The following is a 19,470-nucleotide window of genomic DNA, read 5'->3' on the forward strand; positions in this document are numbered from 1 at the left end:
GTGTTGAGTGTTGCTACCACCGCTTCGGACTCCGTGTGCTACCTCTCATCCATCGCCATTCCTGTCCACATCCTCGTGTTACTGACCCGTGAAGGATTACATCAGGATGCCACCCAAACGGACACCGGTGAAGAAGGTGCCTGATTCTGCCGAGTGTGAAGACCAGCTTGGGGCGCTAGTCCACAACCGTGGATTAGCTCAACGCAACGTGAACCGAATCCTAACCACCCTCAAGCAGGTCGAAGAGGATGAAAGAGAGCCAACCCCAGCCCAAGTTAAAGTGTTTCAACGGAGTGTTGAGACCGAAAAAGCCGAGTTCATCAGGTTGCACCAGGAAATTGTGGCCCTGTCCCCAGCCGACAAGCGCGATGAGCAAGACGATCCCTACCTGCAATTCATGCACCTGTACGAGGAGGTGTCTGTGCTGCTCGAGAGCTGGAACGAGAAGCTAACTGCGCCCCCAACCCAGCAGCAACCGCGTGTCACCACCAACCAGCAGCCGATTGTCGTACAGTCTCAGTCTTTCGGTGCTCCATTGCCTACTTTTGATGGCCGTTATGAAGCATGGCCACGCTTCAAGGCCATGTTCCAGGATCTGATGCAGCGCTCATCAGATTCGGACGCGGTGAAGCTATACCACCTGGAAAACTCCTTGAAAGGAGATGCCGTTGGTTTGATCGATCTGGAGACGTTGCAGGACAACGATTACCAGCGTGCATGGGACATCCTGGAAGAAAGGTTTGGCAACAAGCGACTAATCCTGGAATCGCACATTCTGGGCCTCCTAAACATGAAGAAGATGACTGAGAAGTCGTCGAAGGACCTCCGGAGGCTCATTGATGAATGCACCCGCCACGTGGAGAACCTCACCAAGCTTGGTCAACCCCTTGCAGGAATGTCGGAGCTGCTCGTGGTGACCGTACTAACTCGCGCATTGGATGACCAGACCCGTGAGTTGTGGGAAGCTTCGATTGACCAGATGGAGCTCCCGGAGTACAAGCAGACGATCGAATTTCTTAAGCAACGCTGTGTCATTCTGGAGAGATGCGAGAACAGTGCACCCATCGTATCCCAGAATCCTAAGGTCTCCAACCAGAAGCCACCGGTGTCCAAGTTAGTGCCTCCCAGGTCATCCTATGCGGTGTTCATGTCATCGACGTATGTGTGCGACTTCTGTTCTGGACAGCACCAGAATTTCAAGTGTTCCGTGTTCCAGAAGCTGTCCATGGATCAGCGCCAAACCATGGTGAAGAAGCTAAGCATGTGCTTTAATTGTTTGAGAAGGGGCCATCTTAGCTTAGGGTGTGCTAACAGCAAGTCATGTGTGAAGTGTTCGAAAAAACATCACACGTTGCTCCATTTCGAACGCAAAAGGAATCCAGTAGAGCACGTTGATGAACAGAAGCCTCCTGAAGCCATCCCAGTGTGTACCACCCTAATAGGCAGTTTACCAGGCAAGGGTACCCAACCAGTGCCAGTAAGGAAGTTGACGAAGAACACCGCCGATTGTCCACGAAGGGATAAACGGATAGCCAGCACCGTCCAGGTTCCGGAGCATACTTTCCAGCAGTTAGTGAGGACATTGCCTAAAGGACATGAACAACAAACGACCATTAGAGTTGGAACTGCATTCCAACGGGCGGGAGTATGTTCGCGAAGATGCGCTTCCAACGTGGGCAGCATGCTGCTGAGATGCGCAACCAACACCAACCATCGCATCGGAACCGTCATCGATGACCGTCACGAAGCACGCGCACTCACCCGAGCCGACGGGACAGCAGCGACCAGCAGCGAGAGAGTGAGTGCCGTGAGATCCAACCGTGAGAGCAGCAGCGAACGCCGCCGCGGTAGCCATCATCATTATCATCGATGCTCGTCGCTCTGCAGCCAATGTGATGATGGTTTGTTCCATACACGTCGCGTGGGTTCTACGCGCGCGTAGAACCTTCCACGTGGTTCTGGAACGTTAGAATTTTGGTATATATATACAACCCGTTCGCGGTTGCAAGTCAGTTGCAATTTTGATGTGAATTAGTGATAAGCGTTCGCGTGGCTTAAAACAACGCGAAGTGAAAGAGTGTAAATAGTAACAGAGAAAGAGAATAAAGTATTAAGTATAGTGTAAAAGTGACCCAGTGTGTAATCCGTCCCAGTCCGAAGTTCCCGTTCTCTTTCCGCTGTGCTATACCCAATACAGTTCAGTGCTTTCGCCTTATAATTCTTGTGTTCATTGCCGAACAATTACTGTTTTAAGCTCGCAATAAATCCATCTGTAGTTTTCGCTATTTGTTATGAGATGGCGCTCCAATCGATTATGAATGACATTTTACTATGGTCGGCAATGCATGGCTAAAATATTTTGTGAAATGTTTGAGCATACAACAATTGATAATGATTTAATATGACAAGAAATTAAAAAAACTTTTTTAAGTTATAATCAAGCGAATAGTGCATTTAAATATTAGAATAACTAGCCACAGAAGTCCAATGTCGCGACTGTTCGTGTGACTAACATCTAGTTTGCCACGCCATTACAGCGTCATTAGCGGTACTAGAAGTGTCAAATAAATTTTGTTTACCAAAACAAGAGACCCTCTACACGATGGGCACTTTCAAATAATCAAATATGGCAATTAAAGTTGTTAATATAATTAAATAGGAAAAATGACTACAGCGCCATTGGAGTTCTAGTGTATTTCTATTATTTAAATCGATTCAAATTTAAATTATCTCATGGAATCATACACACTAAGATTCAGATGTTCCAGCTCAGTAATTTTTTCACTGAGTTCAGTATTTTTTCCATCTTTTTACTGAGTTTTCAACAGCAGATTTATTTCGGTACACTCGGTAATCGTATTTACCGTTCACCAGTAACGATATTTACCGTGCTTCAGTAACTTTTGACAGTTTGTGAGCTGAGCTCGGTAACTCATTTACAGAATATCCGCCAAATAAATAACCGAGCGTACCGAGTTAAATCTGCTGTTGAGAACTCAGTAAAAAGATGGGAAAAATACCGAGCTGATCTTAGTGTGTACCATGATTGTGGTTGTCGTTGATTCTGGCCACCTAATACAGCACAGTGCACCTGCTCCCGAGCAGAAGAAAATAACAACAGCATAACAAAATGCGTTATTTTGGCAAAATAACTGCATAATGGAATTAGTAATTTTCATGTTATTAACATAACATATTGAGTTATAAACTTGCCTGTCATAAGCGGCAAAATAACAAGTCACATAACAAAAATTTGTTCCTGAAAAATCAATTTAATAACATGTTTTGTTAGTGGCAATAACAACTTAATAACAGTGAATTTGGGAAATATTTCAATAACAAATTTTGATATTTAAGAGTTATTGATAACATTCCGAAAGCAAAATTAGGGTAAAAACTAACTTTTTTTACTCATTTTTGGGTAATGATTTTAAGTGTGTTATTCTATTTTTAGAAAATAATAGGTCACATAAAAAAAATTTCGATTTCATTATAAAACTTACAAACATGGACGGGATTTGAACCTCCAATCCTGCTATCGTAAATTTTCAGTCGCCTTTACCAATGAGGCTATCACAGCACTTGCAGTGATGGACGATAGAAGCTTTACTGGTTCTACGTATTGCCAGTTTCCCCATTCCCCCATTTCATGTTTGCCAGTCGCATGACAAAAATAGACAGAGATTTGAATGCATGATCAAACAATGAACCTCTCTCTCTTACCAACAGCGCTATCGCGGTGCGCAGACATGCGCACTGAAACACTAATAACAGTGGTGGCATGGCCCGTCGTCGGCTATTTCCAAGGAGTAAAGAGAACGATGAAAAAGTTCTAGGTAGTCGACTATTTATGATTGAGCTTCGTCATGGGGTGTATTTTGGCGGCGACAAAGATTCTTTCCGGACGGAGATGATTTTTATTTTATTTTTTGTTTTGTTCGCGTTGTGAGAACGGCGATTATACACGTACCTACGTGAGCGAAGATAAAAGGTAATTATATCATATGCCGATATGATTACTTCTGCAGATGCTGTTTAATTTTATTCTGTTTAGGATTATTTTTAGTAATGAAAAAAGATATTTATGACCTAATGTCAAACAATATATGATCGAATAATAATAGATCGAAAGGAAAAAGTATAATAGACAGATGCAATCACCAATTGAGCAGAATTGTCTGTATAGTTGACATTTTTATTGATTAGAATTATTTAGTAGGTACCATATTTGCTATCTCCAATCTCACTAACATTCATTACTTCGTAATACATAGTCTGTTCGGTACTTTTTGACTTTTTGAGTCCCGTAACGGGACTGGGATATTGAAAGAAGAAAATTAATACAAAGATAAACATATCAATAGCTATGATGCTATATTTACCCAAAACTCAAATTATAGCAATGAATAAAATAAAAAATACGGAAGAGTCTGATGAAATTTCTAGATATTGCAATGCCTTTATTTTTTACTTCATAATATGAAACAGCAGACAATAAAATAAAGCAGGATTTTTCAAAACACCATCGTTCTTCTTCTGCTATGTTCTGCTATGTTCTCGTTTAGATGTATGCAGGGTACTGCGCCACTTGGGCAGTGGCTGGTATTTTGGGTACTTTTCAGCTACAACTCAGTCAATTTCAGAAATTTAGCAAAACCTCGCGCCGCCCAGCAGGGACTTTGTTTTGTACACATTACAGCACCTCCATGTCACGTAATATACCACACCTCTTACCAAATGTGATACCGTAAGCGTACCATACTTTGCGCACCTAGGGCCTAACTTTGCGCACTTTTCAAAAAATCGTTAAACAGTTTTTCTGGTGCATTATGCAAACTTTTTCCCACGGAATACTAGTTAGTGATATGGGGTATGCACTTTGTCTCAGTTTGGATGTAATGATAAATGGAAGAGGAAGACAAATTGATGAGTGAATATGCAGTTGCTTTCCCTCAAATGCTGTAAATAACGTTGTAGAATGACGTAGGTTTTGTTTCAAAATTTGTTTTAGTTTAGATAGCAATACCATAAAGTATTTGTGCACTCTCAATAATACAATAATAACCAAACTTGTTCCACAACAGAATGTAATATTGAAATGTTATTTAAGGGCTGCATACCAATTGCTTGGTCATAACAAAATAAGATTGTCCAACAAAACATGTTATGGAAACGTAATGCCTTGATAATTCAATAATAACAAAACAAGATATAAAAACAGGTTTTGTGATTTCGTAGTTATTAATTTGATATTCCCCTCTGCTCGGGCTGGCATGTCGTCAGCGCAGTGGTTACCCTCTCTTGGTTTATTTTAAAGTGCTCTTGACAACCGTAATAAAACCTTTTATAAATCAAATAAGTAACAGCGTTGGTTAGTTTTGTGACATTTTTATTGGTGTTTTGTAGAACGCTTCCAGTATTCATTAAAATACATACCAATTGCTTTGTTCATTGCCGTTATAAATCTTTCTTAAAGCTAAAATAAATCCAACAAGCTCTGTAAATGTTACTTGGGATATGAAATGTGTATCAGTTTTTCGGTTCTGGCAGTGGTTTGGGTGATTAATTTTAATTTAACCATTGACCCTAAAACTGCACCATTCTCGCGCTGTATGCGAGGAGCTTGGTTTTTTGATCAGCAATTTCATTGGAAATTTCTTCTGAAATTTCAATGGCAACTCATCTAAATTTCCTTCCACAATTCTTTTTTCAGTTTCTTTGCAAACTTCTTTGGCAATTCGATGGCAATTTCTTTTGTAGTTATTTATGATTTCAGTGTATTTATAATTATTGCTTCCAGAAATTGCCTCGGCAATATCTCTATAGTTTTTTCTGCATTGTTTTTTTTTTTTAATTAATTCGGAAATTTCTTAGGGAATTCCTTTGGCTGCATCATCGATGATTTTTTCGGCGATTCCTTTGTGAATTACTTCGGTGTTCAGCACTTTTTTGAGAATTCCTTTTGTTATTTATGTGCAAAATCTTACAGTTATGCCCTTCAGATCTTCGGCAATTTCATTGGAAGCTTTTTCGGTAATTCCTCTGAAAATTCCCATGGCAGTTAATTTGGAAGTTTCGCAAACAATTATGTTTATAATTCCATGGGAACTCATTTCACAATTTCTTTTGTATATTATTTGGGGATTTTTCGGCTATCTCTTTGCGAATCTCTTCAGCCATTCCTTTGCAAATTTTCTGATAGTTCCTTTGGAAATTCAAAAATTCATAATTTACAACGGAATTGTGATGTTGCAGAATGGTGTTGCCGAATCAATTTGCAAAGAAAAACTCAAAAAGATTGTCAATAAAAAAACCATAAAAAATTTAAAAAAAATCCTGAAAATTTCCCAGGGAAATTGCAAGATACATTTCCATCAAAATTAAATAAGAAGTTTCGTGGAGCGGACCTGGTGTGATGATTAGAACACTTGACTATCACGCCGAGGACCTGGGATCGAATCCCAATCCCGACAGACTCACAAAATGTGAGTTCTTCCTTCGGAAGGGAAGTAAAGCGTGGGTCCCGAGATGAGCTAGCCTAGGGTTAAAAATCTCGTTAATAAAGATAAAAAATAAGAAGTTTCCAAACAATTAGCAACTGTTTTAGTAACTTCTTAGGTAATTTTTATGGCAATTTATCCAGAATTTTTTTTGGGAATATATCAAGAACTCTTAGAAGAACTATTAAAGGCATCCGTCAAGACTAAACTAAAATCATGTAGCTTTCCATCAAAAATGACATTAGATGAAAAAGAAGGAAATAATTCTGAAGAAATTTGCAATCTTTTTGCAACTTTTTTCCAAGAAACGTATTCGAATTTCTCAGACAATGATCGTGATTTCGCGTACTTTTCACATTTTCCTGAATATTCGAGAGATGTTGGTGTTAGCCATATTAATATTCAAGACATTTTGCTAGGTCTTAAGGATTAAGACGGTAATAAAGGGCCAGGACCAGATGGAATTCCACCAGTATGTATGAAAAATTTAGCAATCGAGCTCACAACTCCTTTATTTTGGTTATTTAACATGTCACTAGATTCTGGTGTTTTTCCTAGGGAATGGAAAAAATCCTTCCTAATTGGTATTTATATGTCAGGCAAAAAAGCTGATGTCCGCAACTATCGTGGTATTGCAATTATTCCATGTATTCCAAAACTTTTCGAGTCAATCATTAATTAAACTATGTTTGGTCAAATAAAAAATTGGATAACAAACGCTCAACACGGCTTTTTTAAAGGTCGTTCAACTGCTACCAACCTTTTGGAATTTGTAAATTACTCATTGAATGTAATGGATAACGGCAATCATGTTGAGGCACTCTACACTGACTTTGAATAAATTGAGGATTCTTATATACGCTGATGATATGAAGCTATTCTTGGAGATCAATAATGACGATGACTACATTGTTTTTCAGAATGAAATAAAAGTGTTTCATGCGTGGTGCTGCAAAAGTTTGTTGGAGCTTAATGTAAAAAAATGTAATATTATAGGTTACAGTAGGAAACAAAACACACCAAGTTATCCAGTAGTATTAGGAAGTGAATATGTTACACGTTGTGAGAAAATAAAAGATCTAGGGATTGTTTTAGACTCCAAACTAACATTTGTGGATCATTATAATGCAATTACTCATAGAGCAGGCAACATGCTTAATTTTATAAAACGTTTTAGCTATCATTTTCAAGATCCTTATACACTCAAAACACTTAATGTTTTTTTATGTACAGTGACCCCACAATTTATGAATCGGCAAAAATGACCACAGTTTATGGATCACTCCATTTGATCAACATGGTGATTCATAAATAGTGTACACTAATTAAGGTGATTCATCGGTGTGGGGTCACTGTACGTTCAATTTCAGAATACTGTTGTGTTGTTTGGTCGCCTTATACTAAAAAATATGAAGAACGCATAGAGCCAATTCAACGTCAGTTTTTACTATGTGCATTACGTAACTTAGGTTGGTCTGTAATGCCTCTGCCATCGTATGAATCACGTTGCATGTTAATTAATCTCCAAACATTGAAAAGGCGCCGAGAGTGTGCGATGGTGTCGTTTATTAATGATGTTGCCACTCAACGCATTGATTCGTCTAGTATATTGTTAAAATTAAATTTATATGCTCCAACTCGCCAACTGCGTAGTAGAAACTTATTTGCTGTAGATTTTCACCGTAGTAATTACGCTTAATTCGGTCCACTAAATCAGATGATGTCCACTTATAATCAACATTGTGAAAGGATTGATCTAACCATGACTCGGACAAAATTGAAAAAATACTTTTATGATACTCAAAACCAAGGAACTTAATAAATATTGTTAAGTGGAATAGTGCAATATAAAATGTACAACTAAGCATACTTATGTAACTAACGGTCTACGAATGATTGACGTAAAATAAATAAAAAAATAAAGAAGAAAATATGGGAGCTTTCCCAAGAAAATTTCCATGGAACTTACCACAAGTAATAAAAACATTTTTTTCTCAAAGGGGTTCTCAGAAAATATGCCAAAAAAATTTTGAAAAAAATTTCCAAAGATTGCTTGAGTAATTTTCTAAGAAATTACCGAACAATTTTCCAAATACCATGCCGGCGAAATTCTTAAAGGAATTATTGGCAAAATCATCAAAAGAATTACCGATGGAATTTTAGAATGAGTTCCAAAAGGAATTACCGAAGGAATTTTCAAGCAAATTCTAAAGGGATGTTCGAAATAATTCTGAAATAATTACCGAAGATTTTTTCAAAGAAATTCCTGTGGGATATCTATAAGGAATTTGCCGAAAAAGTTCCCAAAGCAGTAACAGAGCCATAGCGTGATCCCATGGAAATATTTCACAAGCACACCTTTAATTTTTCCCACTCAGAGACTGTGCTGTATTTACTCAAATAACAAGATGTTCCTGATTATTTCACTAATTCAACAATACATTTTGAGCAACCCATTGATAATTAGTCTCACTAGTTTCAATTAGAAATGAGTTGAGCAACAATACAATTATTGTTTTCCTAGTAAAACCAACACATTTCCTCGGTGGAACTATACTGGGCTGCACACCTGGCAACACTAACGCCAAAAGCAAAGCAACGGTAAATTTGTACCCCTATTCGAAATGTGACAGCGCCGCGTAATGGTCACTTTCCCAGTTATTTCGAAACAACCGTTTCAATGCTTTACACAACCGCACTGCATGAGCTTGGACGTCTGTTCTCTGTGTTTTTATGAAGAAATCCCTGGAGGAAGTTTCGAAGGAATCCATGAAGAGCTTTCAAAAGAAACCATTAGAGACATTTTGGATGGAATCGAAGGCAGATTTTCTAACGGAATATCTGGAGAATATTCTGAATGAATTTAAAATTTACGGTTTTCTGGTAGAGTTTATTAGGAAATTCATGAAAGGTTGTTAGCGGAATTCTAGCAAAAATATGTGGAACAATGCTTAGTAAGCATGGAAGAATTTCGGAATGGAAGACTTTCTAAGCGATGTGATAGATTTCTTGTTTTTTTAATCTATAGCTGACTTTCAGAAAGAAACTTTAGTGGAATTCGTAAAGAAAGCTGTAGAAGATTTTCTAAAAAAATCCTGGAAGAATTTCTGACGGGATTCTTTGGATTTCTTACGGAATCTCTGCAGGATGTTCCATAGGAATTTATGGAGGAATTACTGCAAAAATCTATTGAAGAGTTTCTAGGTACCTAATCCTTAAAGATACTTTTGCAGGAATATCCATTAGAATTCCAATGAAAACTTTGGAACTCTGAAGAAATTGTGGAAGATTATTCAATAAAATTCTTGGAAAGATATCGGGACAATTCCTATGACTAATTTCTGAATAAACTCCTAGATAACTGCCTGAAAGACTCTCTGGAAGAATTTCTGATAGAATTTAGAAACTCCGAAATTTCAAGAAAAGCTGGAGAAGAATTTATTTTTTTATTTTTTAAGGATCCCTAAATGAGTTTCTGAGAATTTTTTAAAGTAATTCTTAAAGAATTTTCCAAAGAAATCACTTGAGAAAATTTCTGAAATATTTTTTGAAAGATTGAAAGATTTTCTGATGGCAAACTAGCAAAAAAAAAATCTAATGAAAGGCTTGGTGAAATTGATGAAGTAATTTCTGGAATACAATATTTTATTTGGGGAATAGGAATAAAAAAAACACAATTGTAGTTTTTTTTTGGTGAGAACGACCTAAAAATTCTGCTAGATTTGCAATAGATTAAGCGCAAACAAAAATTTACTGGAAATAACAGTTGTATGGACTGAAAGATTATTTTTTTCAAAGGAATTGTTAATGAAATTCCAAAAAAAAAACTCGAAATAAGTAACATTGGAACTGCCGAATGTTTTCTGAAAGAATCGGCTGTATGAATTCCTTAAATAGTTACTGAAGAAATCTTGAAGAAAATACCGAAGTAAAACTGAATAGCACATAAAAAAAATCCGACGAAATTCTCGAAAAAAAATAGATGGAATTTCCAAAGATATTTGCAAAATAATTCGCTAGGAAGTTGTTAGAGTCATTGTCGAATGAATTACCAAAAAAAACTGCTGACGTAATTGAAAATGTTTGAGAGACTACTAAAAAATTCCGAATGATTTGTTGATGGAATTAAAAAAACGCCAAACAAACTTCTCAAGGGTTTGCCGAAGAAGTTTTCATGGTAATTACCGATGAAATTGTCAATATATGTGCCGAAAGGTATTTTGTAGTTAATTAAAATTTAAAAAATAATTTAATTAACAATAAAAAAAATCTAAACATATTACCGAAGCAATTCTCAAAGAAATTGCCGAAGGGAGTCCAATGAAAATGCATAAGAAATTTTACAATTCCAAAGAAATTACTGAAAAAATTTCAAAATGTATCTAAATTGGCGTACAAATGGTAATACAAGTTTCAAATGAATTGCCGGGAATATTCCCTGAGGAATTGCCGAAAGAATGTTTTGCCGAAAACAAAAAAAAAACTCGATTATCCGGTCGAGTTTTGGAACTTCCGAAAACATGTTTCTTGCTGTTAGAAGTTGAAATTTTGACACTGATTACTAATCAAAGTTTCACGAAAGTGAAAATTTCAGCTTCATTCAGCAATTCATATACCAGATATATGTTTGTGAAGCTTGACAACGCGACTCAGGATTGATTTAAATTTGGTGTCTTTTACAAAAAGTTTGTAATTTAGCTCAAGAATAATGCGTTGATGTCCTCAACACGATTTGCCGCAGTCGTGCACATCTGTTTATGATTGCGATTAAATTTACTGTTTAGTCAGGGTTAGTTCTTCCCGCGCCGCAGTATATTATTAAACTAGGAAATTGAGGGTAGATTGGTATTCCTCTAACAAAAAAAAAGTAAACTGGAAGCTTCTGAAACTGGCGCCCCCTAGGCACCCCCTAGGAAAAAATTCTAGATACGCCAATGTAGAACTTCCGTGTTTCTTGGGAACGACACAGTAGTTCCATTTCTTCAAACTCCGCTTCTTCCGGGCGGCGCTTTTTCTCCCGAAAGACGCGGGTCTGCTGTTTCCATTCCTGTTTGTAACGTTCCACGTTTTGTTGGGACCCGACAGAATTTTCCGTCCACTTTCAACACCACCAAATCCGCCGCAACTGCCTCTCTGCGCTTCTGGACTTCGTTGATTATTTTATCCTTCACCAGAGCCAGTGTGAGGTCGTCATCAGACTGGTTTTCGAGTGTAGTGGTCAGTGCGTCGAACGTGCTTCGTGCTTTGTTTGGCTCATGCGCCAACAGGCATAACGGAGCCGATTTCAGTTAAAACTACTTACAATTTCATGTTTTTGTCTTATAATATAACGATATGGCGATAATTTGGTTTTCATGTTTATTAATTTATTGAATAGGTATCGGGCTAAGACCACAAAAACGGGACGTAACTGTAATGCATTGAGTGGTCGGCGCCTCAATCACTCACAGTTTGACCCGGCTAAGTTGGTGGTATGTTTATGAGGATCGCCGCACAGTCAATAACATACGTGCAAAACATAAGGCAAATATGAGGAAGTTTCGTAAAGGCAACATGATATAATTTTGATGTTTCTTCTCTTAAAACTACCTTAAGCTAGTCTGACCTTGGGCAGCATCTGCTGCTGTCGACGCTGCTGCTGTTGACGATGCCGGGGCCCCGCAGGATCGATGGTTCGAAAGCGCTGCCCCTCGAAAGCGCTATTCTTGGCGTGCACTAAGCACACCACCACTTCATGCACGCACACACACACTCGTTCTCCTTCCCGTGGCAGATGGTCTGCGACGGCCGAAGGTGTCGCCGCCGAGGCGATCGTTGGTGATAGTTCGTCCGGGGAACGACTGGACGCAAATACACGACGAGGCCGTGTCGACGAAGATATGGGCCAGTTTCCCAACCGGCAGGGTGCCAGTTCCACGCGTGCGTCAGTGACCACTTTTTCCGGCACGCCGCCGTGATCTTCGGTACGCTCCAATGCCGCTGTAACCGCCTGCCAACTACGACGAAAACGACGGATTGAGTGATCGTCCGGAATCGCGCTTCGGTCTAGAGATGAGTTCGGGAACCGTTCCGCAGCACCACCGCAACGTTGTTTTGGCCGCGTTCTATGCGCGGAAGAGCTGGCGATGGAATCCGTGGTCGCACGATTGCACTGAGACGGGTAACGGGTCCCAATCTCGCATAACGAGCCCTAAAATGTTCATGGGAAGTCGTTAGTCGCTTGTTAAGTGACGTAGAGTGAGTAGAAAACATACTTCCTTGTGAAGGCAGAGTAGTCGCGGAGACATTCCACATCAAGCTGGCAGGGGAAGCTAATACAGTGAACCTCCAGCTTGAGTGTGGATTGTTCAACACGAACTACAATGCGTTAGTGTTTAAGCTGCGACAAGTGACGAACAACGATAGACGACGAAGAGGAAACGAGAGAGGACGCGCACCACAACCGCAAAGTACCCTACTAGACAGTGGTACGTGATCTCCCAGCTGGATAGGAGGTAGCATCAGCTGCGGCGATCAAATTGTGAGTTGTGGGGTGAAAAAATGTAAAATGAAAAATTGTGTTATGTTAATGTTTTAATTTCGTGTTTTTTGTAATAAACTTTTAGGCGTCTGAAGATGGCCGAAATGTGATTAGGCCGAAACGTCACGCAAAAAACAAGTTTGTTTTATTCGTTCACCGAGAAATATCAACAATAAAGAGATATATTTCCTTGTGAAGGCTCGTCTTTCGTCGAGAATGAGTCCTTTTGGTCCTGGATCGTCGGATCAGTGTTCGGAGTGGCTTTCCGGATTCGTTCTAAACCGTTATGGCGTTTGTTGGGTGGCTTGCAGGATTTGACGTGTTTTCCCGGTCGTTTGGCAAACTTTCGACCACTACTGTAATGGTGGAACGATCTTGTTTCTAGCGCCCATGAAAAGAGCCCTGTAACAACAACAGATGGGATTAGTTTTGTTGGGGGACCATTCTGTCGTAGTGCAACCTACTTCCTTGGGAAGGCTCTTATTCATCCACAGGCGATCTTCCTTGGTTGGTCGGGGAATCATGCACAGTCATCCGGGATGAACTAAAATGATGAGCATGAGGGTTAAGTTTTTTTTTTTTTTTTTTTAAGTTATGCTCGTTGTGTAATTTCAGTGTCTTACCACTCGCAAATGTTGCTGTTGGCGTGCGGGATGGTTCTGTCGTGCAATTTCGGTTGGCTGCGGCTCTACCTTCCGGTTCCTCCTAACCTCTTAGAGCGAGCAGCGGCCGTGTGGTGAGCGGGATGGTTGGTGATTTGGTGGTGGACACCGGTTCCGATGTTTCCTCGTCGGAGGATTTGTGCACGGCTCGTTGTGGCTGTTCAGTGGCGATTAGTGGCAGATGGTTCGCACTTCACTTTTTGACGGCTTTTATCTACCGCTAGTCCACCGGAAATGACTCGTTTGCTGCTGTGTGTGTGTGTGAGCTTGCTGCTGGGTGCATTTGTGACTATAGACACTATAGATTCCATAGACTCGCGGAGACGAAGACAACTGTAGCCAAACGAACTGTCAGTTCGTGTAGCCAAACGAGCATGACGTCACGATTTCAATAGCGACAATGGATTGCGTGACGTCATATTCGCTCGGTACACTCTAAATTGACGGTAAAACACACTAAAATTATATTGCTCAACCGTGTCTCCGCGAGTCTATGGAATCTATAGTGTCTATATTTGTGACGCGTGTTTGACATTGACACCTGTCAGTGGTGGGTGCAAATGAGGGCTAACTTTACTTATTTACTTTTGTTTTTATCATTACACACATAATAAGTTGTAGGTAATTATTTGCAGTTACACATTTTAATTTTCATTGGCATGACCCGTAACAACTATGTAAGTTTTGGGGAACCGTTAAACTCGCGGTTTGGTCGAGGTTAGGGGGAACATAGGAAAGGATAGGGTGGTGGGGCTTTTCGTTGACACGTGGCAGATTGGCGTGGTGTACTGCTGCTGGTCAAACGTAGAGTGGACAAACAACCTGTAACGATACATACAGACGATTTTTGAGGGGACACGAGGTGGAACAATAAGACTGGGATATCAAACGAAGACTTCAGCTTGCTTCAAGAAGTCGTACACAAGCTTCATATACCCAAGATCAAATTTACCCAACACATCTCTAATGTCTTCCTTTTCTGGTTTCCCTCGGGTCCAATAAATCGTTGAGCTATTTTATCAATACCTGCAAAATATCAAAATAAGTTATTTTCAATACCTGGATAACCTACCAATACCTTGTCCCGGTATGATACCTGACTTTGATATGCTGCAGTTATGTGTCAGTTATTCGTTCCTGCTCGGGAAGAAGCCCTGCATAAGAAGTAAAATCCCTAAAATAATAACTGGTGTATATTCTGTGCATAACATGTGAATAACGACATCAGGTATGGCAATATCTAAATAAAAATCGACGATTGCTTCACACAAAAGTAATTTTTTCATCATTGAATAACATCTTAAGCAGTCCTCAATACCAAATCAATAACTAGTTGAGTTATTTTATCTATACCTGTAAAATACCACAATAAGCTATTTTCAATACCTGAATAACCAACCAATACCTTATCTTGGTATGTTCCAGTTATGTGTCAGTTATTCATTCCTGCCCGGCAAACATCTGTGTAGATGTTTCCTGACGGCAGGTTAATTTTATACCATCATCATCATCGTAGTAACTCAGTTTAGACCACATGCTACAACAATGATAAGTCTAAACTCATGTGATGATGCTTGTATCATTACCGTATCGTACAGCTGTTTCGTTTTGCTGAGAAGTGTTCAGTGTACTACAAACACGAGATTTTCTTCGCACCATGGAAAATTTATTTTAATGATGGTGTAATTCTGTTTTGCACCCCAAATGTTGGCCGCACAAACAGCACAAACCGTAGCGACATAAACGACTGCCACGATGAAACTGCAATATTCGCTGGATGTCTTTTAGACATCGGACGCCAAGCGCAGACATGGTGGGCATGCTTTGAACGTTCCAAATCACAACGCGATGCGTGGCGTGTACACACTTAAATTCAGAAATTGATCTCGGTAAACGGTTTACCGAGAATCCAACAGCTGATATCTCGGTAAAATATTTACTGATTATCGGTAAAATTTTTACCGAGATTTCGGTAAACCATTACCGAGTCTCGGTGAACTTTGCCGAGATCTCGGTAAAAAGTTGGATTACCGAGATCTCGGCAAAGCTTTAACGACATCTCGGTAAAACTTTTACCGAGATTCAGTAAAAAATATTACCGGATTCTCGGCTGTTGGATTCTCGGCAATCCGTTTGCTGAGGTCGGCGATTTAATTTAAGTGTGTAGGAAGAATGAAAGCCCACTACTGCTGCTGGCTGGAGCCAGCCAGCCGCATTAAAGGTCGTCGTCATCGTCTTCCGGCCGTCTCGTCAAACTCTTCACTCGGTTAATGTGCCATAAACATAAAAATAAGGATCCTCACAAATTGGGATGTGGGCTTTGGGCATTGAAAGCTCCGCAGCGCAGTGGTAAACCGATATACTCAGACTCACTCACGTATGTACAGTTCTCCCTGCGGTGTGCGCTGTGCTTGCCATGTTGCCACTGGATGGATCCGAGAATCGTCCCATCATTGCACCATTTTGTGTTCAACGAACGAACGAACGAACGAACGAATGAACCATCATTATTAGCGCCGTATGAAATGTGCGTGGCACGAGGGGCGGCAAAATCGTAATAAAATTAATCAATCTGACAGAAGTGGAGTTTGCTTAAAGTGTCCGTGATTTTACTGCATTTGTGATACATTTAATGGTGCGCATAAAAGCATGATTGTTTATCTGCAATGATTTACGATTAGATGGTTAGAGTAATTATGGCAATTGAGCAGTGCTGTAATTGTGTAACACTTGTGAAAAGTTGATAATGTTGGCTGTATGTTGCATGTTTTATTTGTAGTCAAATCGATTTTTTTTACCTACAAGTTCTTACTAATAGAATGAGTTGGACTCAAGCTCCCGAATGAGGAGGGAAGGCCAACTCAACTTGCTGTTGGTCGTCCCTCCATTTTCTCAGTTTGAATTTCGGTTTGGGAGACCGTGGAAGTACATACATAACAGAAACCCAATTGTCCACCCGCGTACACTTGCCTGTGATGACCGCTGCCTGTTGTTCAGACTTGGGTGCCGTATACCACGAGGTATCATCAGCAAAGCCGACCAGCTTTACGCCCGCTGGAAGTTTGATCCTCAATACGCCATCATACGCCGCGTTCCATGGTGATGTTATAGCTCCTCTCGCCTTCCTCGTTGCCATAGATTTGCATCCTATTATGGAAGTTGCTCTCCAGTATCCAGCATAGCCTAACCGGGACTCCTAGGTAGAGTATGGCGCACTCGATGGCGGTCCAGCTGACACTGTTGAACGCATTCTTTACATCCAGCGTGACGGCCGCGTAATAGCGGTATCCCATTTGCTTATTTTGGAGCGCTATTTCGGCTGTTTTGGTTACAGTCCTAATAACCTCGACAGAATGATCCAACAGTTTTCCGGTGGTGTCCAGAAGGCAGATAGGTCTGCATGTCAACGGGTCACCTCTGCATTGCCATTCTGAACATGTCAGGGCTAGCCTCGATGGTCAATTTGATGGCTACTGTCGGGATACCGTCCGGACCCGGAGCCTTCTTCAACCTAAGCGACTTCGTTATTGCGATGAGCTCGGTGCTTGCCACCGGAGCGACCTCGCTTTGACCGGTTTGACCATAGGGGATGGAGGCTCATGGACTTGTATCGTGGCGCGGGAACTACGTTTCACGATCTTCTGAAGCATTCTGGGGGTGCTGACGCGCCCTCCGTTTTGGCCATAACTACTATGTAGGCAACACCCCAAGGGGCCATGTTTGCTGCCTGGAAGAGATTTTCGAAGCACGCCCGCTTACGCGCCCTAATCTCTTTGTTTACTGCCAGGTAAGCCGCCCTGAGGGCCATACCGCGCTCCATTCTATCCTTATCGGTGCGACATTTTTGCATCCTCCTTCTAGCTCTAAGGCAGGATGCGCGGAGTTCTGCGATTTCTGGACACCATCAGTTTACCGGTTTGTGTCCATTTCTGGGTAGGGATCGCTTTGGCATTGCGGCGTCACATGCACGGCTCAAGGTTCCGACTAGATCATCGCTGGATCGTCGGTGTTACCCTCCTTTAGCAATCGCTCCACAAATGCCGGCTTATGGAAGCGCGAGGTCAGCCATCCCCGATGACGGACGATGACCTTTGGCTGTGGCCGTCTTCCTCCGTCTTCCACCCTGTATCGAATCGCTAGATGGACACTGTGCGTGTGTCCATCATCGATCCTCCAGTCCAAGCTAGGGCTTAGACCCGGGCTCTAGAAGGCCACATCAATGATGGACTCCTGCTGCACCGTTCCTGCTGTAGATTTTTCTATAGCTTAGGTTTGCGACATCCACGTTCAGTCTAGCCTTAGCTTCGAGTAGAGCCCAGTCTCTTGCGTTAGTCAAGCGGCTACTCCACTCAATCACCCAGGCGTTGCAGTCTTCACCGATGACCATGGGACTCGATTCTGCTAGTGCGCTTGATAGCGAATCCAGCATAGACAAGAACTGGTCAACTGGCCATCTGGGAGAAGCATAACAACTGCAGTAGTACCCGTTGGTTTTCGCTATTGCAAAGCCTTCGCTCGACGTGGAAATTATTTTCTGGGCTAAAATACGACCGGTTGTACAGATCACCGCTAGTTTGTCCTTATCTACTACCCAGTTCCAGTTATCGGAAGGGATGCGGTATGGGTCCGATAGTAGGGCAATGTCTGTACTTGACTCCAAGACTAGCTGCCACAGCAACTGTTGTGCGACTTCACAGTGGTTCTGGTTTAGCTGTGTAACCTGCAATATCGTCAGTTGGTTTGACCTTAACGTGTGCCTGGACATTTTTGCCCGGCCGTCATGTGCCGTGCCCCTTGTTCGCCGTGGCATTTTGGTGCCAAGTTGCACCTTCTGGCAATATGGCCCTCCATACCGCACTTCCTGCAGAGCTTGCTCCTGTTGGGGCCTTTACACGTCCACGTCCTTGTCTTTGATCGAAGTACTTGCAACACGCCAATTGGCGGCTCGTATGGTCTACTGCACGAATTTATGCTGGCCTGCTTACTCTCACAGGAAATATGACGTTTGAGTGGTGTTGGCGGTGCTTAAACGTCAAATTTTCTGTAAGAGTAAGTAGGCCAGCACAAATTCGTGCAGTGGAGCATATGCTGAACGGACACACTTACCAGCCTACCTTGATCTTTCCGACTGCAGTTGCCTTGTTCACATCTCCTACGGGGAGCTTGATCGCACTACTGTACTGTTAAAGTGCGGCTGCGAGCTCTTCTGCGTCGGCGATCTCATCCGGATTTTTACACTGGATGGTCGCCTTCGTCGTTATTTGCGGAGCTTCTGCAGGCCCTGTTTCAGGTCCTTGCTGATGTTATTGCGCCCGCTTGTGTAGCCGATCAGCTCGTCCAGCTGTCCGGAAACCATCAACATCTTTGATAGCTCGCTCCTGTGTCGGTTCAGCCTCCGCGTGAGATCCGTGCCTGTCAGCTACGCTTCCTCGACCGGTGCTGCGCAGCCTCGTGCTCCTCCTGCCTTCTGCCCGTTGGTGGGTACACCAGCACCTCGTAGTGGCGATCTCGCCAGTCCTTCTAGCGCGAACGGGTTCAACGCCTTTCCCTCTGCATATACACTCTCGATCGCATGACGGCACATTAGGGCAGTTCAGACTTCAAACATGTTTGAAATTCAAAGATCCCATATGTTCATTACAATCCTTGGTGCAAAACTAGAGTCGGCTACATTCATCATTGAGATTTGAAGAATTCAATTTAACTATGATCCTTCATTTCATTTATTTAGTATTACATCAAATTCAAGATAAAACTGAATCAACAATATTTCTCCACAATACACGGT

The 19,470-nt window shown here is 41.4% G+C and overlaps 2 protein-coding genes across 7 annotated transcripts in view; both read left to right on the plus strand.

Moving 5' to 3' along the window:
* LOC109431392 (acetylcholine receptor subunit alpha-like) overlaps nt 1-19,470 on the plus strand; it is a 681,325-nt gene that overhangs the window by 155,653 nt on the left and 506,202 nt on the right. The gene's annotated exons all lie outside the window — the stretch shown is intronic.
* Nucleotides 107-11,773, plus strand: LOC134289678 (uncharacterized). Its single transcript, XM_062855923.1, has 2 exons — nt 107-1,573; nt 11,675-11,773. The coding sequence occupies exons 1-2, from the start codon at nt 107-109 to the stop codon at nt 11,771-11,773; spliced, it is 1,566 nt and encodes a 521-aa protein (XP_062711907.1).

This window comes from Aedes albopictus, chromosome 1 (assembly GCF_035046485.1).
Source record: "Aedes albopictus strain Foshan chromosome 1, AalbF5, whole genome shotgun sequence".
Lineage (NCBI taxonomy): Eukaryota > Metazoa > Arthropoda > Insecta > Diptera > Culicidae > Aedes > Aedes albopictus.

Excerpts from the sequence above, each read along its gene's own strand:
- LOC134289678 (XM_062855923.1), top strand. The coding sequence starts at position 107 with ATGCCACCCAAACGGACACCGGTGAAGAAGGTGCCTGATTCTGCCGAG. Across the intron at positions 1,574-11,674 it reads AGCATACTTTCCAGCAGTTA|AGCCAGTGTGAGGTCGTCAT; the intron begins GTGAGGACATTG and ends ATCCTTCACCAG.